The 26409-nt window shown below is 41.5% G+C and overlaps 1 protein-coding gene across 4 annotated transcripts in view; it reads left to right on the top strand.

Moving 5' to 3' along the window:
- Positions 1–26409, top strand: part of LNX1 (ligand of numb-protein X 1) — a 124451-nt gene that overhangs the window by 87966 nt on the left and 10076 nt on the right. For all 4 annotated transcript variants that reach the window (XM_060299330.2, XM_030880536.2, XM_060299331.1 and 1 more), the window contains exons 6-8: positions 15489–15623; positions 21877–22054; positions 23662–23893. In XM_060299330.2, the coding sequence (XP_060155313.1) occupies positions 15489–15623; positions 21877–22054; positions 23662–23893 (545 nt within the window). The remainder of the gene's footprint in view (positions 1–15488; positions 15624–21876; positions 22055–23661; positions 23894–26409) is intronic.

Here is a 26409-nt window from a genome sequence, read left to right as displayed (position 1 = left end):
TCCCCCGTTACACTTGTCAACTCCCTCTGCAGGTCAGTCAGTGCAGCTCACATTCTAAAGATGATCTGCCAGCTATCCTTCCCAGTAGGTGAAAGAAAAACTCCCTTACTCACGTCACTTGGAAAACTCTTGATTGCATGTGATATTCTACTTTTGTAGATTAGTAACAGAAGAGGAAACTATTTTTTCCCTGAGAAAGTTAATTTATGAAATAAAATCTTGCCTAACAGTGGAATTTCCTAAACGATTCTTCTGCTTACCAAACAAAGCCAGTGTGCTTTATAGGCAGAGGAAGAGGAGGGAGAAAAAAAAAAAACAAGCTTGGGCAAAACTAGTTGGAAAAGAAATGGAAAAGGTAGAATGCTGGACAAACTCAGTTAAGCGATCTCAAGCATGAATTTTATTTATGAGATACTCGTAACACACACCAAGCTGGGGCGATTAAACTAAGTGCCCTTCAAAAGCTGAGACTCAAATTTCCAACCAATCCATGGCTGCATTGGCCTTGTGTGTCCACTGCATGAATCATATTTGCCTTACAAAGAAATTCCCAAACAACATGTCCTTTTGGTCATGTTTTCTCCCACAGTCCCACACATTCCGCCTTTTTCTACATTATTTCAGGGAAAAGTTATTACAGAGAAGCCACAACTGTCTTAACTTTGACCAGCTTTACATATGTGGAGCCCTAACCTTGGCTCACTCAGCAGCAGCCCTAAGGGCCAGGCTCCAGAGTTAGACAGATGGAGAGTTGCACTCCTCTCAGAGATAAACGCGATGGAGACAGAAGCTTCAATGATGGGGCAATTGCCTTATTTAGCAACTTAGTACAACTTTATATTTCTCCCTTGTCAATTTAAGCTTTTTGACTAAAATCTCTCTACGAGAGTTGTTGAACTGTCTGGTGTCATACCTAAAATAATAGAACAAAGATATATGGGCCAAAGGTTTGAGACCCTAGGGGGGAAAAAGACATTTCAACATCCCAAACCTGGGAGGTTCCACATATATCTACGCAGTATTCAATAGGAGAATGATCTCTGCTGAGAGTTAGGCCTGTTTTGAGATGCTCTCATCTACCTGCAGTTATGGATCAGTGAATTCATATTTAGGAGTTCAAATATATACAGTTAATAAATGAAGAAAGCAATGATGGATTTCAAATTTGAGTATCTCTTTTATGTGCCTTTTTTTCTTAGCCAGCTTCCCAGACTCGATGCAGAAGTTGAAATAATTCAAAGCCATTCGCAGAGGTTGTGATACAATGGGTTTTTGTTAATACTGGCCTGTGTGATTTTTTTTTCCCCTCACATGAATTAATATTTAAATGAGAAGTTACTTCACTAAAGAACAATTGACAAGCAGCTTCTTCAGACTTTTTAAAAGAATGTGATAGGCCTTTAGACAGAGCCAGAAATTAAATAATGGACTACTCCATTGCCTACATTTGTTCTAAATACGTGATTCCAGCTCATGAGTTCTGGGGCAGAACTTTTGTCCCCTGGAGCCAGTAAGAATGGCCAAGAAATAAGACCTGACAGTTCTGTGTGTATGTGTGTGTTTTCTAATAGACTAGCACAGCTAATATAAAATCAAATCCCTATCTAAACAAATTTTCTTAATGCAGTATGGTAGTAAATTTAATGCACATAAGACTAAACAGTTTTTTTTAATCTTAAAAACATTCTCTTGAGCTGAATTCTTAGAGTCCAAATGATTTTTATATAGTCCAAATTCCATGCATTCATGATTAAAGCATGACTTGCAAAACTGTTCAGCCTTTCGACTCAGAATTTTATGAGTGAATCTCCTGCCCAGCTACACTCCAAATAGTAGGAGATCTTGAAACTTCACTACCCTTCTCCAACTCTCACATTCCCCTACATGATTTTGTTCTGTTTTTACCACGGAACAGACTCAGAGTAACTTCCAGATACCATAAAAGAAATGGTGTTTGAGAACTTAGGTCATTCTGCTTACTCAGGAATTAATTTCTTATTTTGAGCTTGTCACTGACATCTTTATGACCCTGTATAAGTCAGACTGTCATCGTTAATTTCTTAGCACTTATAAGATATGCTTCTGGGAACATAAATATGTACCTGGAGCTGAAGTCTAGTGGGAAAAATAGATCAAATTGCTGTCTCAAATCTTCTTTTCTACCCTTGTCAAATCCTAAGGTCCTATTCAGCACTTTTCTTCAAACCCTCCTTAATTTCCCTTTTCCTTTGCAAGATTCTGGTCACCCTTAACTCACTAAAGGAGCTGCTGCCTCTCTAGAGAAGATACAATTCTTTTCAGAATGTACCAGGCTCTATGTATGCCAGGTGCTAAAGTCTCGGTGGTGAGCAAGTCAACACACACCAGATTTGCTTTCAGTAAGCTCATTTTATAGGGACTAGCAACAAACAGCACACCATCAGCTCATCCTAGAGTTGTAATTCTGGAGCCCTAACTTATTGCTTAGTGAGACTTTTTTTTTTTTAACTTTTTTTATTCAAGTATAGTTGATTTACAATGTTGTATTAATTTCTGCTGTACAGCAAAGTGATTTAGTTATACATATATTTTTTCATATTCTCTTCCATTATGGTTTATCACAAGATAATGAATATAGTTCCCTGTGCTATACAGTAGAACCTTGTTGTTTATCCATTCTATATATAATAGTTTCCATCTGCTAATCCCAAACTCCCCCGTACCCCCTCCCCCTTGGCAGCCACAAGTCTGTTTTCTGTGTCTGTGAGTCTGTTTCTGTTTTGTAGATAAGTTTGTGTCATATTTTTGATTCCACATATAAGTGATATCATGTGATATTTGTCTTTCTGTGTCTGACTTCACTTAGTATGATAATCTCTAGGTCCATCCATGTTGCTGCAAATGGCATTATTTCATTCTTTTTTATGGCTGAGTAATATTCCATTGTATATATATACCACATCTTGTTTATCCATTCATCTGTCGATGGACCCTTAGGTTGCTTCCATGTCTTGGCTATTGTGAATAGTGCTGCTATGAACATAGGGGTGCATGTATCTTTCTGAATTACAGATTTGTCTGGATATATGCCCAGGAGTGGGATTACTGGATCATATGGTAATTCTGTTTTTAGTTTTTTGTGGAACCTCCATACTGTTTTCCACAGTGGCTGCACCAACTTACATTCCCACCAACAGTGCAGGAGGATTTCCTTTTAGTGAGAGAGATTTCTGTTTCTCAAATGTTCTCTTGCTCACTGGCAGGACCGTTAGGCAAGGGTTTTGTTTCTGTACTTCATTGTGCAGTATGTTGCCATGTCAAAAGGAATGGCTGACAACTTTGTTATTTTTCTAGCATATCAGTGGGTAACCCTGTTCAGATGCCTCCTGTTGTCTGTATTGCCAGGTAGGGTCCGTGTGCCACATGTGATCTCAGAGCCAGGTTGCACTGCTGTGTTGTGTTTCACAGCAGCGTCTTGAGAGCTTCCCTGTCATCTTTCAGTTATGCAGTAATAATGAAGACAGACATCTATGGAGTTCTTGGCTCCATAGAACATAGAGACAATCCCTGTGCACAAGTGAAATGGCAAAATGGGAACTCCATCAGTGGGGTCCCAGGTGCAGCTGGTCCATCCAAAAAAAGTCCCTGCTCTGATGGTCAGACCAGGATTTGTCTTCTAAGTCCAAATCTCATACGCACACCCAACTCAGCTTTTTTACAGCAAGTCGTCAAGAGTTCATCAAGTTTTTGTGGGGACTTGAAAACATGTTAAATAGTGAAGAAACTAGGAATACTTGACCTGGAAAGGAAAAGGGATCAGGGAGGGCAATGAGAGCTATTTTCAAATAGGCTTGTCACGTGGAAATTGGTTTGGGGTTGCCCGAGAGGGCATGACTAGAACCAATGGGCAAGCAAGGGAAAGACAAATTTAAACTCAACCTAAGGACAAACTTGCTAATTAGTGCTGTCTAAAAAACTTGCTTATTAGTGCTGCACTGCCTTGGGACACAGTGAGTTCCTTGTCATTGGAGGCACTGAAGCATGAGCTGGGTGACAACACGGCAAGGATTTTGGAGTGGAATTAAAGCACAAACTACAGAGGAAATGTTGGATTAGATGATGTCTGCCATCTCTTCCGTAGCTGTGGCTTCCTGGCTGTGTGCAACCAGTGCTCCACAGTTCCCTGGGGCTTGGTGAGCACAAGATAGATGAACTGAAAATGATACTTGAGCCCTAGCTGGAAGGGGAGCTAAAGTGGGGCAGCCCCCAAAGGTTCAGGAAGAACCATCCCCACAATTAAAGCTAGGCTGTCTCACTCTGGGATCCTTGGAAAAGAAACCAGTGGAGAATGCGGATGCAGGATGAATTTTTTTAAAGAAATGGTCATTAAGACCTCTGATGCTAAGGCCTGAACCAAGATGGCAGAGTAGAAGGACATGCTCTCACTCCCTCTTGTGAGAACAGCAGAATCACAACTAGCTGCTGGACAGTCATTGACAGGAAGACACTGGAACTCACCAAAAAATATACCCCACATCCAAAGACAAAGGAGAAGCCACAATGAGACGGTAGGAGGGGTGATTTTGCAATCACAGCAAAATCAAATCCCATAACTGCTGGGTGGGTGACTCACAGACTGGAGAACACTTATACCACAGAAGTCCACCCACTGGAGTGAAGGTTCTGAGCCCCACGTCAGGCTTCCCAACCTGGGGGTCCGGCATGGGAGGAGGAATTCCTAGAGAATCAGACTTTGAAGGCTAGTAGGATTTGATTGCAGGACTTCGACAAGACTGGGGGAAACAGAGACTCCACTCTTGGAGGGCACACACAAAGTAGTGTGTGTGTCGGGACCCAGCGGAAGGAGCAGTGACCCCAGGGGAGACTGAACCAGACCTACCTGCTAGTGTTGGAGGGTCTCCTGCAGAGGCAGGGGGTGGCTGTGGCTCACTGTGCGGACAAGGACACTGGCAGCAGAAGTTCTGGGAAGTACTCCTTGGCGTGAGCCCTCCCAGAGTCTACCATTAGCCTCACCAAAGAGCGCAGGTAGGCTCCAGTGTTGGGTTCCCTCAGGCCAAACAACCAATAGGGAGGGAACCCAGCCCCACCCATCAGCAGTCAAGTGGATTAAAGTTTTACTGAGCTCTGCCCACCAGAGCAACACCCAGCTCTACACACCACCAGTGCCTCCCATCAGGAAACCTGCACAAGCCTCTTAGATAGCCTCATCCACCAGAGGGCAGACAGCAGAAGCAAGAAGAACTACAGTCCTGCAACCTGTGGAACAAAAACCACACTCACAGAAAGATAGACAAGATGAAAAGGCAGAGGGCTATGTACCAGATGAAGAAAGGAGATAAAACCCCAGAAAAACAACTAAATGAAGTGTAGATAGGAAACCTTCCAGAAAAAGAATTCAGAATAATGATAGTGAAGATGATCCACGACCTCGGAAAAAGAATGGAGGCAGAGATCGAGAAGATGCAAGAAATGTTTCACAAAGACCTAGAAGAATTAAAGAACAAACAAACAGAGATGAACAATAAAATAACTGAAATGAAAACTACACTAGAAGGAATCAATAGCAGAATAACTGAGGCAGAAGAACGGATAAGTGACCTGGAAGACAGAATGGTAGAATTCACTGCTGCGGAACAGAATAAAGAAAAAAGAATGAAAAGAAATGAAGACAGCCTAAGAGACCTCTGGGACAACTTTAAACGCACCAACATTCACATTATAGTCGTCCCAGAAGGAGAAGAGAGAGAGAAAGGAGCTGAGAAAATATTTGAAGAGATTATAGTTGAAAACTTCCCTAACATGGGAAAGGAAATAGCCACCCAAGTCCAAGAAGTGTAGCAAGTCCCATACAGGATAAACCCAAGGAGAAACACGCCAAGACACATAGTCATCAAATTGGCAAAAATTAAAGGCAAACAAAAATTATTGAAAACAGTAAGGGAAAAATGACAAATAACATAAAAGGGAACTGCCATAAGGTTAACAGCTGATTTCTCAGCAGAAACACTACAATCCAGAAGGGAGTGGCACGATATACTTAAAGTGCTGAAAGGGAAGAACCTACAACCAAGATTACTCTACCCGGCAAGAATCTCATTCAGATTCGATGGAGAAATCAAAAGCTTTACAGACAAGCAAAAGCTAAGAGAATACAGCACCACCAAACCAGCTGTACAACAAATGCTAAAGGAACTTCTCTAAGTGGGAAACACAAGAGAAGAAAAGGACCTACAAAAACAAACCCAAAACAGTTAAGAAAATGGTCATAGGAACATACATATCGATAATTACCTTAAACGTGAATGGATTAAATGCTCCAAACAAAAGACACAGGCTTGCTGAATGGATACAAAAACAAGACCCATATATATGCTGTCAACAAGAGACCCACTTCAGACCTAGGGACACGTACAGACAGAAAGTGAGGGGATAGAAAAAGATATTCCATGCAAATGGTAATCAAAAGAAAGCTGGAGTAGCAGTACTCATATCAGAGAAAATAGACTTTAAAACAAAGACTATTACAAGAGACAAGGAAGGACACTACACAATGATCAAGGGATCAATCCAAGTAGAAGATATAACAATTATAAGTATATATGCACCCAACATAGGAGCACCTCAATATATAAGGCAACTGCTAACAGCTATAAAAGAGGAAATCGACAGTAACACAATAATAGTGGGGGACTTTAACACCTCACTTACACCAATGGACAGATCATCCAAAATGAAAATAAATAAGGAAACAGAAGCTTTAAATGACACAATAGACCAGATAGATTTAATTGATATTTATAGGACATTCCATCCACAAAACAGCAGATTACACTTTCTTAGGTGTTCATGGAACATTCTCCAGGATAGATCACATCTTGGGTCACAAATGAAGCCTCAGTAAATTTAAGAAAATTGAAATCATATCAAGCAACTTTTCTGACCACTATGCTATGAGATTAGAAATGAATTACAGGGAAAAAACGTAAAAAACACAAACACATGGAGGCTAAACACTACGTTACTAAATAACCAAGAGATCACTGAAGAAATCAAAGAGGAAATCAAAACATACCTAGAGACAACTGACAATGAAAACACAACAATCCAAAACCTATAGGATGCAGCAAAAGCAGTTCTAAGAGGGAAGTTTATAGCTATACAAGCCTACCTCAAGAAACAAGAAAAATCTCAAATAAATAATCTAACCTTACACCTAAAGGAACTAGAGAGAAAAACAAACAAAACCCAAAGTTAGCAGAAGAAAAGAAATCATAAAGATCAGAGCAGAAATAAATGAAATAGAAACAAAGAAAACAATAGCAAAGATCAGTAAAACTAAAAGCTGGTTCTATGAGAAGATAAACAAAATTGATAAACCATTAGCCAGACTCATCAACAAAAAGAGGGAGCAGACTCAAATCAATAAAATGAGAAATGGAAAAGGAGAATTTACAACAGACACAGCAGAAATACAAAGCATCCAAGAGACTACTACAAGCAACTGTATGCCAGTAAAATGGACAACTTGGAAGAAATGGACAAATTCTTAGAAAGGTATAACATTCCAAGACTGAACCAGGATGAAATAGAAAATATGAACAGACCAATCATAAGAAATGAAAGTGAAACTGTGATTAAAAATCTTCCAACAAACAAAAGTCCAGTACCAGACGGCTTCACAGGTGAATTCTATCAAACATTTAGAGAAGAGCTAACACACATCCTTCTCAAACTCTTCCAAAACATTGCAGAGGAAGGAACACTCCCAAACTCATTCTATTAGGCCACCATCAGCCTGATACGAAAACCAAAGATACTACAAAAAAAGAAAATTACAGCCCAATATCACTGATGAATATAGATGCAAAAATCCTCAACAAAATACTGGCAAACAGAATCCAACAGCACATTAAAAGTACCATATACTATGATCAAGTGGGATTTATCCCAGGGATGCAAGGATTCTTCAGTATATGCAAATCTATCAATGTGATACACCATAGTAACAAATTGAAGAATAAAAACCATATGATCATCTCAATAGATGCAGAGAAACTTTTGACAAAATTCAACACCCATTTATGATAAAAAACTCTCCAGAAGGGCTTCCCTGATGGCGCAGTGGTTGAGAGTCCGCCTGCTGATGCAGGGGACACGGGTTTGTGCCCCGGTCCGGGAAGATCCCACATGCCGCGGAGAGGCTAGGCCCGTGAGCGATGGCCGCTGAGCCTGCGCGTCTGGAGCCTGTGCTCCGCAACGGGAGAGGCCACAACTGTGAGAGGCCCGCGTACCGAAAAAAAAAAAAAAAACTCTCCAGAAAGTGAGCATAGAGGGAACCTACCTCAACATAATAAAGGCCATATATGACAGACCCACAGCAAACATCATTCTCAATGGTGAAAACATGAAAGCATTTCCTCTAAGATCAGGAACAAGACGAGGATGTCCACCGTCACTGCTATTATTCAACATAGTTTGGGAAGTCCTAGCCATGGCAATCAGAGAAGAAAAAGAAGTAAAAAGAATACAGATGGGAAAAGAAGAAGTAAAACTGTCACTGTTTGCAGATGACATGATACTATACATAGAGAATCCTAAAGATGCCACCAGAAAACTACTAGAGCTAATCAATGAATTTGGTAAAGTTGCAGGATACAAACTTAATGCACAGAAATCTCTTGCATTCCTATACACTAATGATGAAAAATCTGAAAGAAATTAAGGAAACACTCCCATTTACCACTGCAACAAAAAGAATAAAATACCCAGGAATAAACCTACCTAAGGAGACAAAAGACCTGTATGCAGAAAACTGTAAGACACTAATGAAAGAAATTAAAGATGATACCAACAGATGGAGAGATATAGCATGTTCTTGGATTGGAAGAATCAATATTGTGAAAATGACTATACTACCCAAAGCAATCTACAGATTCAATGCAATCCTTATCAAATTACCAATGGCATTTTTTATGGAACTAGAATAAAAAAATCTTAAAATTTGTATGGAGACACAAAAGATCCCGAATAGCCAAAGCAGTCTTGAGGGAAAAAAATGGAGCTGGAGGAATCAGACTCCCTGACATCAGACTATACTACAAAGCTACAGTAATCAAGACAATATGGTACTGGCACAAAAACAGAAACATAGATCAATGAAACAAGATAGAAAGCCCAGAGGTAAACCCACACACCTATGGTCAACTAATCTATGACAAAGGAGGCCAGGATATACAATGGAGAAAAGACAGTCTCTTCAATAAGTGGTGCTGGGAAAACTGGACAACTACATATAAAAGAAAGAAATTAGAACACTCCCTAGCACCATACACAAAAATAAACTCAAAATGGATTAGAGACCTAAATGTAAGACGGGACACTATAAAACTCTTAGAGGAAGACATAGGCAGAACACTCTTTGACATAAATCACAGCAAGCTCTATGTTGATCCACCTCCTAGAGAAATGGAAATAGAAACAAAAATAAACAAATGGGACCTAATGAAACTTCAAAGCTTTTGCACAGCAAAGGAAACGATGAACAAGATGAAAAGACAACCCTCAGAATGGGAGAAAATATTTGCAAACGATTCAACGGACATAGGATTTATCTCCAAAATATATAAACAGCACATGCAGCTCAATATTAAAAAAACAAACCACCCAATCCAAAAATGGGCAGAAGACCTAAATAGACATTTCTCCAAAGAAGACATACAGATGACCAAGAAGCACATGAAAAGCTGCTCAACATCACTAATTATTAGAGAAATGCAAATCAAAACCAGTTAGAATGGGCACCATCAGAAAATCTACAAACAACTGCTGGAGAGGGTGTGGAGAAAAGGGAACCCTCTCGCACTGTTGGTGGGAATGTAAACTGATTCAGCCACTATGGAGAACAGTATGGATGTTCCTTTAAGAACTAAAAATAGAATTACCATATGGTCTAGCAATCCCACTGCTGGGCATATACCCAGAGAAAACCACAATTCAAAAAGACACATGCCCCCCAATGTTCATTGCAGCACTACTTATAATAGCCAGGTCATGGAAGCAACCTAAATGCCCAGCGACAGACAAATATATAAAGAAGATGTGGTACATATATGCAATGGAATATTACTCAGCCATAAAAAGGAACGTAATTGGGTCATTTGTTGAGATGTGGATGGATCTAGAGACTGTTATACAGAGTGAAGTAAGTCAGAGAAAAACAAATATCATATATTAACGCATATATGTGGAACCTAGAAAAATTGTACAGGTGAACCGGCTTGCAGGGCAGAAATCGAGACACAGATGTAGAGAACAAACGTATGGACACCAAGGGGGAAAGCGGCAGGTTGGGGGAGGGATCGTGGTGGTGGTATGAGTTGGGAGATTGGGATTGACGTGTATACACTGATGTGTATAAAATGGATGACTAATAACAACCTGCTGTATAAAAAAAAAATAGAGAAAATCTATTTATTAGGTTTATAGATGTGTGTAATTAAAAAAAACACTGCTGTTACCTTGAAAAAAAAAAGATATATAAGAAAATCGCTGATTGTTAGTGTTGGTGTTTTATTCCGTAAAATAACCAAACTCTTACTGCTTTTCATAGTTTAACAGTTAATTCTCTTGGCTTATAGCTGGTATTGAAAAATCACAATCCCTCTCTCAGATTCCAGACCTGAGCCAGTCTTAGACCCAGATTCTATCAAATACAGTGGAGTCTATGACCTCTTGAGGATAGAAACTATAATGCCATGGGAAGAGTTATATAGCAGCAATTTTTTTCAATCTTCCCACAGAGTGACCTCTGGCTGGGATATTCCTTTGAAGGGATAGGAAGAGTTATTGCATCTTGCACGTGACATGTAACATTCTATTATATACTACAGTATCTTTGGAAATAAAAAAAACTATAATTATTTGTAAAAAAAAAAAAAAAAGATCTCTGATGCTAATGGCTGGAGCACTAAGTAGAGACGAACTCTGTAAATAGCTTATTATTATAAATCCAACTACAGCTCTTATCTCTGTAAGAAGAGGGACCTCCAGTCAAGTGGGTCTATACTATGTCATAAAGGGGGCCGTGTACATGGTCTGTCTGCTGAGGGCAGCACAATCTCAATGCCCAACAGTCAGTTTGGAGTCCTCTGTTTTATGTGTTTGTGTAGAACTATACCCTGTGGCATTGAGGGGGCACGAGTGTGGTAGCTCTTAACTTGATATTTTATGAAGCTAATATATCAATGCAGTGACCAAACCCACATGAATTACAGTTTACCAAATGTTTTTTTAAGCATATGCATATATATATATATATATATGTATATATGGTTAAAAAGCAGCAAATGCTAGAGTACATTTGGTTTAACTCCAATCTTCCTTCGCAAATGAATAGGTAGAGCCTTTGGCTACGTCACACCTTGAAGTACAGGTACTCTATCAACTCTTACTCTGCCCTAGTTATTACTGGCTAAACAGCCACCGCATGGACCCATGCAACACTGGGTCAGTACAAAGTCTCCCTGGGCTCACAGCTCTGCAAAATGCCTCTCCTGGCCCCTTGTGCAGTGGCATCTTTGATTTACATCTCTCTGTGAAGCTTCTGGTCCGTGTTGCACCCTGCAGTTCTTATGAACCATAGTGGATTTTGTAGAGAAAAGAGCCATTTCCAAGGTGAACGCGATGGAAGATGCTTGCCCTGTGAGGCATTAGTGTAGCGCTCTCAGACTCTTCCTTCCAGCTGTAAGAGATGGGATCGTATTATTTTGAAATGGGCTAAATATAAATGAGGCTGCCGGCCTATGGCTGCCTTCCGTGACCTCTGCTTACTCCCATCGTATAAACAGTATACGCAGTTTTGAGTCAAATCTCAAAAGCGCAGAGAGAAAGTCATCAAACAAAACAAAGACAAGCCTTTCCATGAGAAATGCTACTCGGTTTTAGCCCTCTGGTTTTCTCTGAATATGAGATTTGTCCTGTTTTTTTCAGCTGGAAGCAATTGGTCCCACCTCAGGAGACTCCTTTGTGTGCTACCCATATCTCTTTCCTGGCCCCTGCTTCTGACTCTCCCTGAAGTAGGACAAGCTCTCTGAGGGCAGGAGCCATGTTCCCAAGGCTCTTAGTGCAGTGGCTGGTCCAGAGCAGGCACCTGTCAGCCACAGGGACAGAATGTTTGTAGAAGAGACCTGCCAACAAGCGGAGGTCCACAGGGGAGAACATAGAGGCCAGCAGAATCCCTTCCCCCTAGCCAAAGAAAGGAGAAGAGGGAGTTAATGCTTGGGCTCTTAGAGTAGAAAGAAAATGATACAGCAGCCAGGCTGTGCAACTGGTAACCACTGTGTCCAGAATTTGTCTAGATCTAGAATGTTTAAGGGAGAGAAGAGAAGAGAGGAGAGGAAAAAGTAAAAAGGATTTACCTCTAGCCTGGTCTGCCACTTGAAAGAGTCACAATTGTTAAACAGTCCTTTTGCCCAAATTACAGCATCCCAAGAAATGCAAGAAAGATGCTGTGCTCCCTCTTCCTTTGAGTGTCGGTTATTTTTTTTTAATTTATTTTTGTTTGTTTATTTTTTGGCTGCGTCGGTCTTAGTTGCGCCATGCGGGATCTTCACTGAGGCATGCATAATCTTTTGTTGCAGCGCCCGGGCTTCTCTCTAGTTGTGGCGTGTGGGTTTTCTCTTCTCTAATTGTGGTATGTGGGCTCTAGAACACTTGGACTCTGCAGTTGTGGCACATGGGCTCCGGAGTGCGTGGGCTCTGCAGTTGGCAGCACACAGTCTCTCTAGTTGAGGCACGCGAGCTCAGTAGTAGTGGCCTGCGGGCTTAGGTGCCCCATGGCGTGTGGGATCTTAGTTCCCCGACCAGGGATAGAACCTGTGTCCCTTGCATTGGAAGGCGGATTCTTTACCACTGGACAGTCAGGGAAGTCCCGAGGTTTGTCATTTAAATGACAGGCCTGCTGCCCCCATCTTCCTGGCACAGATTATGTGAGTATGAAATAAACAAGTTTGTGCCATTCTCTCCTTCATTCAGTCTTTCTGTGACGCCCCTCTTCTCACACTCACCTCACATTCACACCAGTGGAAAGAAAGGCTATCTGGTGCTAAGGGCCATTTCTTGACACTGAATCCAGCTATTGCTGAGAATTAGAGCCAGGATAAACACATTAGCCCATTTTCCACCTTCAACTTCAAATGCTTGGTAAGAAAGCATCAAATAGAATCTCTCTGAGAGCAATTTATAAGGTGGCTGGTAAGAGCTGGAGATCCAGCCTTGCAGGGAATTTATTTCCAAGTAAGTTGATACCAGGGCTATTTATTGGGGTGTATTCCCGCCAAAGTCGGCATTTGAAAATCCAGTGAGAAATTCGTGCTGGAAAATGCGAATTAAATAGCTCTTAGGCTACTTCTTGGCATTTGGGATTTTGCATAGCAAGTTGATTCAGTATGTAAAAGTCTCAGATTTTCTCAATTATCATGAGCTGGTTGGGCCTGCCACTGCTGCTGGTCCTGAATTGACATGGTACAACATGTGGGCCTGGACACAAACCCACCGCCACCACTGAGATCCTTCAAAACGTCGGAGTTTCCCTGAAGATAAGGAGCGCATCTGGGCTCAGCAGTTGAAGTTTTGACTTGAATGTTTGCCACTTCTTATCTTTTAGTAATTTTTCCTTCAGAAAGTTCCAAATGAGATAACCTCATTTGGATAAGTGAGGCCTACGGTATAAAGAAAGAGACAGTTATTACAAAATATTCTTCCAAGAACTCAGTTTAGTTGGTTAATACCATAGTTCTTCATGTCAGCTTACTTCAGTATTGTTTCCTGGGCTTGTTATTTTTTATCCTGTTGTGACACAGGCTTTATATATGATGAGAGACACCAGGGAATTCAAGATAGGCAAATGAGCAGAGGAAGGGTAAGTGATGACTGGGCAGGGCAGCAGAGGTGATGATGTGAAGGAGAGTGAGTGAAGGACTTAGACTTTCTTTGTAGGGTTTCCTACGTTTATGTGAAATGAGTCAACTCTCCTGGCCCACCATCCACCATGATGTTTACAATAGACACTGCACTTCAGCAGGTGTTTTTAAACATTCATCTCATGTATAGCCACCCAACTGATGACCCCTAAGCTTCTTCAAGAGATCGCCGAGAAGAGACATTAATATAAGAATGTAAAGTCATGAAGGTTTGGGCTGGACAACTGTGGGGATTTGATCTCTTGGTGGGTTCTTATTGCTTAAGGTTTTAAGACAAGGTCCCTGTTCAGGAGAGTGGGAGTGATGAGAAGGAAGCTGCGGAGAGGAAGGAAGCGAATATCTCCACTCCCATTGTCTGAGCCCATGGAGAAGAGCGTGGACTTTCCATGGCCTCCTTTCACGACCTGACTTGTCCATGGTGTGACATCTGTGCCTGTGAAGCAAGAGGGCAGGCAGGCCACTGTCCATCTGTGCTGTGATGCGGAGCCGTCTGGGGATGAGATGTAGAGGGGAACGCCTAGAACTTATTCCTCTCTTCTCCACCTTCCTTGTCCTCAAACCTAGCCTTTCCTGGTTTCTAATCAAATCTAGTCATGACTTAGCCACGGTCAGCTTTTACTCAAGTGACAGGGAGGTCAGCAGACTACTTCATCTTGGACCATCAGGGAGCCTTGTTCTGGACGTCTCACAGGTCCAAGGTCTGGTCTATCTGGCCTGCAGATCTGGAACCTCAATAGTCAGCAGTTCTGGAATAATGACCCACACTCTCAGACACAAGTGAAACTCATCTGTGGCAGAGAGCCAATAGGTAAATTTATGGTGTGGAATGAACCTTCCTAATAATCAGTGCATTTGCTATTTGCAATGCTCTGTCCAAGTGTCAGGGTACATAGCAGAGAGGACTAGTCATCACAATTAGCGGCTGTCACATAAAAAAGGATCAAGGGAGAGGCGTTTAATCAGGCTGCATCATAACCTGCCGTCATCCTCAGATTTCTGAAACGCTCATCCTTTCCAATGCCCCAATGTTTGAAACTGTCAGACACAGGATTCCTCTTCCTGCAGTGGTGGTGTTGCTGCCACCAGCTCCATTTCTTTTTCTTTATTGTTTACCTGTGTCGTAGACCTTTGATCTGGGATTTGGGCTGGGCTACCACTTTACGCTGTACATTCTGTTCTAGCTGGAAAGTCCTACAGACATGGCTTGTGTGCAGTGGTGCCCGTTCATTAAACATAAATTAGCGACGTCCAACAGTGTCTTTTCAAAGACTGTTGAATGAGTCAAACCTTCCCTAGTTTTTCCCTTGAAGTGACGTTCATTACCCGATTTAGGGATAAAGGAAATAACTCAAGTTCTTGCTAGATTACAAAGCGGGCACGGCCATGGAAAATACTAGAAATAATTTTTTTTCATAAAAGTAAAACCGAGCTCATATCTTGGTAAGCCACTGGTGCTGGGTGCTTTGAATGGAAGCTCAGAGTGGCTAACACCTGTGTCTTATCACACAGGCCAGTGAAAGGCGCATTCACCTCGTCGTGTCCCGCCAGCATCGGCAGCGGAGTCCTGACATCTTTCAGGAAGCTGGCTGGAACAGCAGCGGCAGCTGGTCCCCAGGCCCAGGGGACAGGAGCAACACTCCCAAGGTGAGGCCCAGCCAGGGTATGTCCACAGCTCCTGCAGGGAGCTCTTTCTTGGGAAGGCTGCATACTTGAACATTTTTGAGTGTCACCTCTGTACTTCATCACTTAAACACTATTTGACTCGTCTTGTAAAATGGAAAGCCCCAAATCCCATCTTTGAGAACTGGTGAGATAACAGGTGTCTTTCATCCAAGCAGGAGAGAGGAAGGTGCATGAGAGTTTTGAAACCTGATCTTGAAAACCAGACCTCATATGGGGACCTAATTTCTAGCCTAAGCCAGATGGATGTCGTGTTTTTCCAACAGGCATTTTGTTTAAGGACTGCTCCCATTCACTTTGCAATGAAGCAAGAGGTTTGCTTGGTTTCTAGTTTTTGAAGTTCCCAGTCTGCCTGAAAATTAATGATTCCCCTTTAGTAAGTTTGTTTTTGCAAGAAGGACCCAGGAAGATAATAAAAACACTTGAAGTTCATGTAACATTAGGGAGTGGTGGGATTGGGACAAACCAGAGAGCGTATGTCCTTCTGGCGTTAAATTCCAGAACAATTTTAAAACACTGTGGATGAAGCGGAATGCATCTCTAGGCAGAATGCCTCCTTCAGGGCAGCGAAGTGTAGCCTATCTTTAAGTGAGGTGACTCAGTGCGATATGTACTTCTGTCATGGCTTTTATTAGAGGCAATACTGTAACCTCCCCATTTGGATGGGGATCTAAGCAACACAAACCTTGTTTAGTGCAAATTCAGTGTCCTATAGCCTTAGCTTGGCATCCTGTTGTGATGGCAATGAGTTTCTAGCCATCATTCCTCCTGGGACCTGGTTTCGTTAAATCACTTGTCGCTAAAATCTTATAGGTAGCCCATTCTTCTTGCAGCAGAGATTAAGGAATGCCTACATTCTACACAAGGCTGTGTTTCAGTTTGGAATAACTCATGAGTTTGAGTTTTTGAGCAGTGGATACAGAAACAGTACTCAAATTTTTGATTTTGGAATACCTCTGCTTTCTGTTAACTGTTAACTGTTAACTGTTTCTGTTAACTGCACAGCCTACAGAGCTATACCACCTCTCCTTTCTCCAGCCAGCCAGCCAGCCATGCCCCATAAATCCATAAATGTCAGGTTTATTTACAATAAACAATCTAGAAAACCCAAGTACCTCCTGCTAAAACCTTTTATGGCTAAGGACTCCCTGGTGTCTTTTGGCTAATAAATACCATTAGTGTTTAAATTAAACCAATGGTATTTATTAATGGAAAACTAGCTTATTAGCTCAATTAATTAAAGTTTTAATCCGATTATAGTTGAGTTAACTAGACCATATTATATTCTGGTTCATTACACCGCTAAGAACGCAGCTTCCACCAGCACTGGGGGCGTTATATTCCCTCCCGCCTAACCATCATGAATCATGGAAACAGCCGAGGTCATCTGAAAATATTTTTGCTGCAACCTCCTATCATGTGTCCAGTTCCTGGAAAACATATATAACAGACTGGCCTAGTGGGAACCTGTAATTATTTTCATTTTAATGTATAGTTCTATCTGCCTTCTGAAATGTACACACACACACACACTGGCATATTTAAAACTAAACTAAGACACATAGACATTTGATGATTTAGTTTTTTATGATCCTACTAAAGTTTTATTTAGGAAGCAACATGGCCTTTTGAAAGTAGGAGCTTAAATGATTCAAAGAAATACCAAAGAAAGCAAACCAAGATTTGTGAGACAGAGAAGTTTTTAGCCAATTGAAAAGTTAAAGAATGACAGGCATCAAATTTAGGAGTGTGGTTACCTCTGTGGGAGAGGAAAGGGAACGTGACCAGAGGAAAATCACAGAGGGACTTGAGCTGCACACAGGACCTGTATTTCTGAGGCTGCGTTGCAGAGTACACGGGTAGGTCATTATGTTCATCTTTATACTTTTATTATACGTCTGAAATGTTTTCTTTTAAAAATCCAAAGCAAACAGTCCATAACGTATTTTAAGAGCTGAATGATGAGTATACAGGTGCCCGTGATACTTTTTAATCAGTTTGAACTGTGTCATAAAAAACTATATTTTTAAACATTAGGGAATATTCTGAGGTCTCCACAGTAGGGAAGGGGGTGGGGACAGAACACGGGTGGAAAAGAAGATCTCTGTCGTATGTAGCTCTTCTTCTCCCAACCAAAGTTAGGCAACTCTAGGTGTGAAGGGTTCGGGGTGTCAAGGGATGATGACTCGGGTTTTCCTGTCCCTAACATGGATCTCTCTCTGGTGGGGAACCGAGTGGCTGTCAGAGGCACAGGACACCTTGATTTGGGGTAGCCCAGACATTCATGCTGAGCCTGTACCTGCTCGACAAAACATCCCTGTGCTCAGTGCAGCAAGACTGCTTGGTAAGCACTGAGGAGGTGTGATGGAAAGACTCTGTCTCCAGGGACTTGTATCTGAAAGCATAGACAGCACATCTCTGCAGCCGGGAGGACATAGCTTTCAGCATTCAAATCTTATATGTCATGTATTTTATTTGACAGCGTTAAAGTTGGTTTGAGTTCTCTATTCAGCGAGACAAATTCTTTCTGGAATAATTGGGTAATTAATTCTTTCATGTGTGTTTTTCTGACCATCACCTGAAACTTGATAGATTAATTTATATCACGTGTTTAAATGGTACCTCTAAAAGCAGAGCGGTGTACAGGGGAGAGCAAGGATTTAGGGTCAGACATCCTAGGTTTCAGCACTCAATCTTTCTCCTGCCAGTTGTGATTCATTGATCAAATTTTTTTTAATGGTGAGCCTCGGTTTTCCTGGCCTGACACATGGAAGTAAACAACAAATAATTTTTTCTTTTCCTAAAGGAGTAGCTGTCCAGTCTGTACATTATTCAGGCAATATTTATTCATGACAAAATAATTAAGGCCTCAGTAACACGCCCTATTAACTGGAGTGGCAGGAGAGAAGCCAGTGGAACTTCTGGAATATTTCATAGGATATGTCATTTTGCTGCTTTCACATGAATTTAATAACACATTTTTTTAACCAAAGTATCCTCAGATAAAGGCCGTATCTTCCATTTAACTGCATTTCTTTTAGCCACAGGTTTGCCGTATGTGGGCATTCTGACCCATTTTATAGATGAAGTCAGAGGAACCTGGAGTGATTACAGTGTTATAAAATCTCTCGCTTATTGCTATTAGAACCCAAATAGCGCTTCCCTGGTAGCACAGTGGTTGAGAATCTGCCTGCCTATGCAGGGGACACGGGTTCGAGCCCTGGTCTGGGAAGATCCCATGTGCCGCCGAGCAACTAGGCCCGTGCGCCACAACTACTGAGCCTGCGCGTCTGGAGCCTGTGCTCTGCAACAAGAGAGGCCGCGACACTGAGGTCCGCGCACCGCGATGAAGAGTGGCCCCAGCTCACCGCAACTAGAGAAAGCCCTTGCACAGAAACGAAGACCCAACACAGCCAAAAATTAATTAATTAATTTAAAAAAATTATATAGAACCCAAATAGCAACAAACGATGTTCAAACTTTCTACTAGAAAGGCAATTAAATTATTGGAATTTTTTTCACCTGGGTAAACGTTATAAATACTGTATTGCTAAAACCCAGTACTGGATGAATTGTGGGAAATTAGCATTTTCACAGCGTATTGTTGAGATTATAAATGATAGAGCTGTTTCAGGTAATTTATCAATATCTATCAAAATGTTAAATGCTCAGGCTCTTTGATTTAGCAGTTATACTTCTAGGACATTAGCCTGAAGAAATATTTACACAAGTGCACAAGATATGTGTGTCTAAGGATATTCACAGTGACACTGTTTAATTTCGTGAAAGACTGTAAAAAACCCAAAAGGTCACTAATGGTGGATATGGCATATTCACACAATGAAATACTAGGCAGCTGTTCAAGAAGAGAGAAAGTGTGTGTGTGTGTGTGTGTTTACATCATAAAAGATGTCCTTATTTTCCAGAGCATTCCATATGTGTATAAGGCATCACCTTGAGAGATTGACTAACTACCCCTACAATACCCCAGGCCCCCTAGAAATAGTGGAGTTAAGCCCTTCTTTGAGAGCACAGGGAATAAATGCCTTATGAATATCCCCAGGAACAAGCTGAAGCAGCAGGGCAGCCTGTTGGAGTCTCTGGGTTTAGAGCTTTGCCCTGAGTTGGGGGCATTTCAGAACTGCCTGCATCTCCAAGCTGGGATCTTTTTTTTTTTCTTCACTGTTGTGGCATCTCCCGTTGCGGAGCACAGGCTCCGGACGCGCAGGCTCAGCGGCCATGGCTCACGGGCCCAGCCGCTCCGCGGCATGTGGGATCTTCCTGGACCGGGGCACGAACCCGTGTCCCCTGCATCGGCAGGCGGACTCTCAACCACTGCGCCACCAGGGAAGCCCAAGATCTTTTGAGAGATATTTGTGGTTAAAGGAAGAGACATTCTGAATCTAATTGCTTTTTAAAAAGGAAAAGTCATGTACTAAGAACAGATCTTGAGATCCTCTCCAAGTCTACTCCTTTGCCTCAGCTGGAATGCTAGGACCACTATGTTCATACTGTTACTTGCTTGTGTTGTCTTGAAACTTTTCTCTGAAGAAAGCCCCATTTCAGTTTTACAGTCCTCATCTGACAACCAATCTCTACCGGGCACTTCAAAGTTCTAAGGTTCATATAAACACAACCCAGACCTTACAAGTACTAATTGTAACATATACCTTGCTATAATCTTAATTTCCAATTTATTATTCTATTACTATCAAAATAATGGGGCAATTTGCAATTCATCCATCCGTTTATTCGACAAACATGTACTTATCATCATCAATGTGTTAAACACAATGTTCAGGGCTAGGGATACAATCACAGGGCATTACTGTATACAATAAGGCCATTAAAACAGACGTGGGTTATTTAAAACCATAGGAAATCATCAGATAATAAATGCACAAAAATCCTAGGCTTATCTTGCTTCATAATGAAGCATTAAAAATTGATTCTGTACATGCAAGCATTAGTTCTGTATGATGTCAACCATCAAATTTACAGAAGTTTGATTATAATTCATTTGATTTGTTGCCTAGATAATATATTCACAGGGTTCAAAAAATGGAAAGTATATATTAAGTTTCTCACCCTTCCCTGATCTTCCCAGTTTCCCCCTCCACCCCCACGAAGCCACTTTTTCTTCCGGAATTTCTTTATGAAAATGCAAGTATCAGTACAAATTCTTATTTCCCTCCTTTTTTTAAAAAAAATGAAAGGTAGTATACTTATATTTTGTTCTGTAGCTTGGTTATTTTTGTCAGATGTGTTTTTAAATTTTCTTTCTTTAGATAGAACTATAAGCTATGTTTTGAACCATAGACTTTTGGAGGTTTGGTCAAGTGTTATAAGTATTTATTTGCAGAGCAAATGCCCATCTAGTCTCCTAGGTCACTGCCCAAGCAGGAAGGAGAATAACTTTTTTGAAAAATATGTATTGATACATATTCATTGATAAAGCAGTACCCTTGACCTACTCTTATTGCTTCAAGATAATGTTGAATGTGGCTTCAATGTTTTTAATCTAGTGTTGTTGAATCAAATCACAATTAATTTGCTTTTGAAAAGTTGGTCTACATTGTATATTATATAATGTATATATTATGTTTTATGTAATAAAATTAAAGGCTATAACTGCACATTATTTAGGACTGCTAAAGTAAGAGTAAAGTTGTCAGCTGGGGCAAACCTAGATATTGGTGAGATTTTAGAGTATAATATCTAGGAAATTCATTATTTTTCTTTGAGGATTTCTGTAATTGATTACCTGCATAAATTAAACTGGAACTATTTAATTTAAATATGGTTACATTTTAACCTAGAAAAACTTTCTGATATTCATGCATGACGAGAGTTTTACGAAATGTGACTCACCGTATCAGGAATAAATGGATCACCTGAAAAATTTGGGGTGCAGTTCACTTTGTATACTTAATATTTCTCCAGTGGTCTCCAACCTAGTCCTCTTCCCATTTTTTACTTCTCCCATTTGGAATATAAATTTTCTCTGAGTCAGCCTAAGGAATTTGGGACAATGTAACTCTGTTGAGAGTGAGGACCAAGTGAGGAGTTCTCTGCCTCTCTCTCCCTCCTTCTCTCTATGTACGACCAAGAACCACCATCATATATTTATGCAATCTTGGTAGTTTTTTGTATGTAAGAAATGCAAAGCCACTTACGAATAAACGTGCTATATTTGTTTTTCTGTCTGTGCCTTCAGCCCCTCCACCCTGTGGTCACTTGTCATGAGAAGGTGGTAAGTGTCCAAAAAGACCCCAGTGAATCACTCGGCATGACCGTTGCAGGGGGAGCATCACATAGGGAGTGGAATTTGCCAATCTATGTCATCAGTGTTGAGCCCGGAGGAGTCATAAGCAGAGATGGAAGAATAAAAACAGGTAAAAAGTAAAGAGACTTAAGGTACTGGGGCAGCAGAGTGTTAAAAGGAATTAGTGGCTTACTGGGTTAGGTAACTTGTTTCCAGAATTAACAAGAGAATGTGAGGGTGATCTGGCCAGGGCATCTGCGACCCATTGACCATGATTGGTTTGAGTATAGTTCCTGGACCGGGTTTCACCCCTCTTGGTTCATGTGGGTTGATGTGGGCCACCTTGCTTGCTGGTAAAGTGAGTATCTGCAAACAATGCCAAGAATTAATAGGGAAGGGCTACAGTTATGAGCAAGTTGCCTTGATTAAACGGCATAATTTGGTTCCATTCATTCTAAGTAATTCTTTGGTGGATTGATCCAGTGATGAAACTGTTCATGAATCGTTCCATATATGGGTTGGATAGGAGAAATAATTTGATAGATTTTGATTCAGTGAATATTTATTAAGTGAAAATACCAAGCCAGGTACTTTCCCATTGATGAAAAGTGTTTCACTACTTTAATCTTATATGATTTGGGCTCCTTAGAGTGAAGGAAAGAGATGTCCAATTTGTATCTCTGATAGTATTGTCAATTCCCATGGACGGGTAGCTGATGGTTGAGCCGATATGCCCTTTCAGGGTGTTCAGATTCAAGAAATAAAATGTGAAGTTTTTGAAGTACAGTTGCTCAGGCTGAGGGGCCACGGGGGGATGGCATGTGTGAAGGGCTTCAGTCAGCCAACCTAACGGTGCTTCTCTGGGGTTCAGGATGAACTCAAGGCCTTTCCCATCTTTCTCCTTCTGTCCTTTTACTCTTGCTACGGTTATTTTGTGCGAGAAAGTTGATATTCAAAGGAGGCAGAAAGACAGGAGGGAGATAAAAAGATAGGAAATGGAGGTAGGGGAGGTATGTACTTTAGTTTCTCTTTTCTTTTTCACCCAAGCACCCGGGTGGAGAACGATGAGGTCAACTACGAAGTGACTTATTAGTGAGAGAACGTGAGCAGAGGGTTATATGATAGGATGGCCCCGCACACAGTAGAGGCTTAACCAGTGGTAGCTGTCAGCACCTTTGCACTGAATAGAAATGGAACCTCTTCTTCCCACCTCTTTAGGAACACAGTTCCAGGCCCATTGTTCTTAACTGCCGCAGACTCATCTGTCAGACTCTCTCATGGGAAGCTTATTATTTATTAATTCAACCCTTATTTATTGGGTGCTTACTACATGCCTGGCTCCGTGTGGGTGCTGGGCACTTTTGCCACATGCTCTGCCTTTGTGCTAAAAATGGGAAGAAAAAAAAAAGGAGGTTTTCTTTGATTAAATAGTGAACGTGGCTATTTTATCTCCCTTCCTCCCTCCCTCCCTCCCTCTCTCTCCCCCTCTCCCCCTTTCTAAGGCAAGAGCCAAATACCAATAGGTGTGCGTTAGAATCCCCCCACGTGATTTACCAGCGCCTTGGCACATGCGCACTGCTCGCGATTTGATGTGAGAAAACCCAGCCGCATGTTGACGTGAGGCTAAGGAAGTGCCCCTTGTCCTCTCCACGTACCCGCATCCCAGTCAGTCCCTGCCCCTTTGCCTTTCCGGTTTGCACTCTTACTAAGAATGGCTTCTGCTTCTCCGGTCACTAGGTGACGTTCTGTTGAATGTGAACGGGATTGAACTAACAGAGGTCAGCCGGAGCGAGGCGGTTGCTTTATTGAAAAGCACATCCTCCTCGGTGGTACTTAAAGCTTTGGAAGTCAGAGAATGTGAGCCCCAGGAAGAAGGCAGCAGCCCAGCAGCGCTGGACTTCAACCACAAAGACACGGCCCCACCTGGCAACCGGTCCCCCTCCTGGGTCATGTGGCTGGAATTACCACGGTGAGTCCCAGCGTGACATCCTTGGGGAGGTGTGGGAGGAAACGATGCTAGTTCTTAGACCACTGTTTCACTCTCTTGGGCTGATTCAGGGCACTGACATGTTAACGAGACCCAGGCTTGGTTGTGGGTCTGTTTGAAAGAATTTGTGTTCCTTTTGGTAACTGAAACTGCAGCAATTCTTGGGCAGGGACGAAAGCCTGGGTGTGGAAACACTGTTTGGCCTACACGGCGAGGAGGTCGTAGGGCTGCCATGTTCGATTGTGTGGGTTGTATGTGCGTCAGGAAGTTCAGTCGACAGAGAGAGGGCGCTGTTTTCACACACTCTGGAGCAGGGCAAGGTCAGCTTTTCTCAATTGGCTAGTGGCGGGCCTAGGAACTTGCATGGAGGTAAAACCAGTCTGTGGCTTCACGCCTCCAGCTCTCTGGTGGCCCCAGCTAAACCCAGAGCAACGCAGCAGCACAGTTTGCCTTTGCCCAGATGCTGGGTCCTGTGTTGATTGAGGGCCTCAGATCACCTCTCCCTTGTTCCTACTCTTGAAAAGTCCTGGTGTAAACCTTCAGGAAGCAACTAGTTTGTCATCTCAGTGAGATGTAACTAGAGCCTTAGAGGGGAGCCAGATAAATGTTTCGGAAAGTTCAGGAAAGGATTTGAGGGCAGCCTTGCTAAATGGCTAGATACAGAAATCAAATATTCGAAGGACAAATAATTTGGGGTTTGCTCACCTGCATCAGAGCGTAAGCTCTTGGCCTTCAAAGGATTGCCTTAATAATTCCAAATGCATGACTTAAATGTTCAACATTAGAGTCACTGATGATGGTATCTGGCAGAGGATTAAATGAATGAAAGTAGGATGTTTGGTTTTAGTACATTTTTCTCGAGGGTGGAGATAGGTTGGTCTCTCTCTCTCTCTCTCTCTAATTTTAAATGAGGTTTTAAAAAACATCCCTACCTCAAATACACACTGAGATTCCCTTTTTAGCCTTCACTAGTTGATAAAATATTTTTTAAATGCGTACATTTTAAGTTAAAAACTGAGCATTGAGTTTAAAAAATTTTTTAATTTTTTAAAAAAATTTTCTTCCTGAGTGGAAGAAGAGAATTTACTTTAAAATCGTATGGAAAAAATTTTTTCTAAAACTTCAATCTATTAAAATGGATCATTTAAAAAAGTTTTTTGTGCTTGAAAGCTACTTGTCTTATAAAACAGAGTTCCTTGCCGTTCATTCATGTAAAGACAGAACAAATGTGAGATGTGTTTTACTTCAAGTACAACCAAGTGAATGGCTTTCTCTCCCTCTACCTTTGCCCTTGACTTTGGGCACAGCACTTCCCTGATCTTATCAGAAGTCCAATCTGGATTTTGCTCATTTCCTTTAGAAGAATAGAAAGTGTGAAGCCAGCAAAGACAACACTGGTTTGCAGTCCCCCTGGCAATTCTTAGTTTCCTTCATCCCCTCCTCTCCTCGTAGTAATAAGCACAGTGAACATTCAGAGGGCACCAAAGGGTAGAGAGAGAGTGAAAGTGAGTCTTCCACCCTTGGCCCCTCAGATCCGCTCAACAGAGGTCACAGTTACCAATGACTTGTGTAATTTTCCAGGGAGTGTCTGTGTCAGAGGTTGGTAAACTTTTTCTGAAAAGGGCCAGAGAGTGCAGATTTGGAGGGTCATGCTGTCTCTGTTGCCACTATTCATTTCTGCTGTTGTGGTGTGAAAGCAGCCATATAGACAGTCAATACATAGGTGAATGGGCATGCCTGTTTATTTATAAAATTGGGTGTTGGGCTGGGCTGTAGTTTGCTGACCCCTAGTCTAGGTATATATGTACACCCACACATACAATGGTAACATACACACTATGATGTACCATAATTTTTTTTTAATCTAAGAATATACTTTGGGTATCATTTCACATCAGTACACATCAAGCTTCCTCGTTCTTTTCTATGGCCAATAGTATTCTCTTGTATAGAAGTACCATATTGATTCAGCCAGTCCTGATAGTATTGTTGAGACCTAATTTGGTAGTGGACACTTAGGTTGTTTTCATCTTTCGTAAGCAATGTTGCAAAATGAATTCATAAGGAAGGTACAGTGGTGTTCACTGCACTGTTGTTGTGTCCACTACCAATAGGAACTGGTTAAAGAAATCATGCTATATCTGTACAACCCTGTGATAGGTTACCTGGTTATAAAACTATCTGATCACCTCTTTTTGGATTTCGTAGGCATTGCATCACTGACTCGCACTGAGTGGTGATGTGGAGAAGTGAGGCCTGTCTCATTTCTTTCCTTCTCTATGTGGCTTGGTCTTTCTACCTAACGTTCAAGATAAATGTTATTTGGCGTCTTCTTTTCAGGGAGTCCAGATATGTATGTTACCTCTTTTTGTTTTATATCTTTCATTTTCTCTTGAATCCTTTTCAATTCTATTTACTTTCATTCTGCTTTCTTTGCTTGTTTTGATCTGTCCTTCATAACCCTTACTGTGTTTTCAGTAGTACATCTTTGCCTTTGT

This window comes from Globicephala melas, chromosome 5 (genome assembly GCF_963455315.2).
Source record: "Globicephala melas chromosome 5, mGloMel1.2, whole genome shotgun sequence".
Classification (NCBI taxonomy): Eukaryota; Metazoa; Chordata; class Mammalia; order Artiodactyla; family Delphinidae; genus Globicephala; species Globicephala melas.
This window is presented reverse-complemented; position numbering and strand designations above follow the sequence as displayed.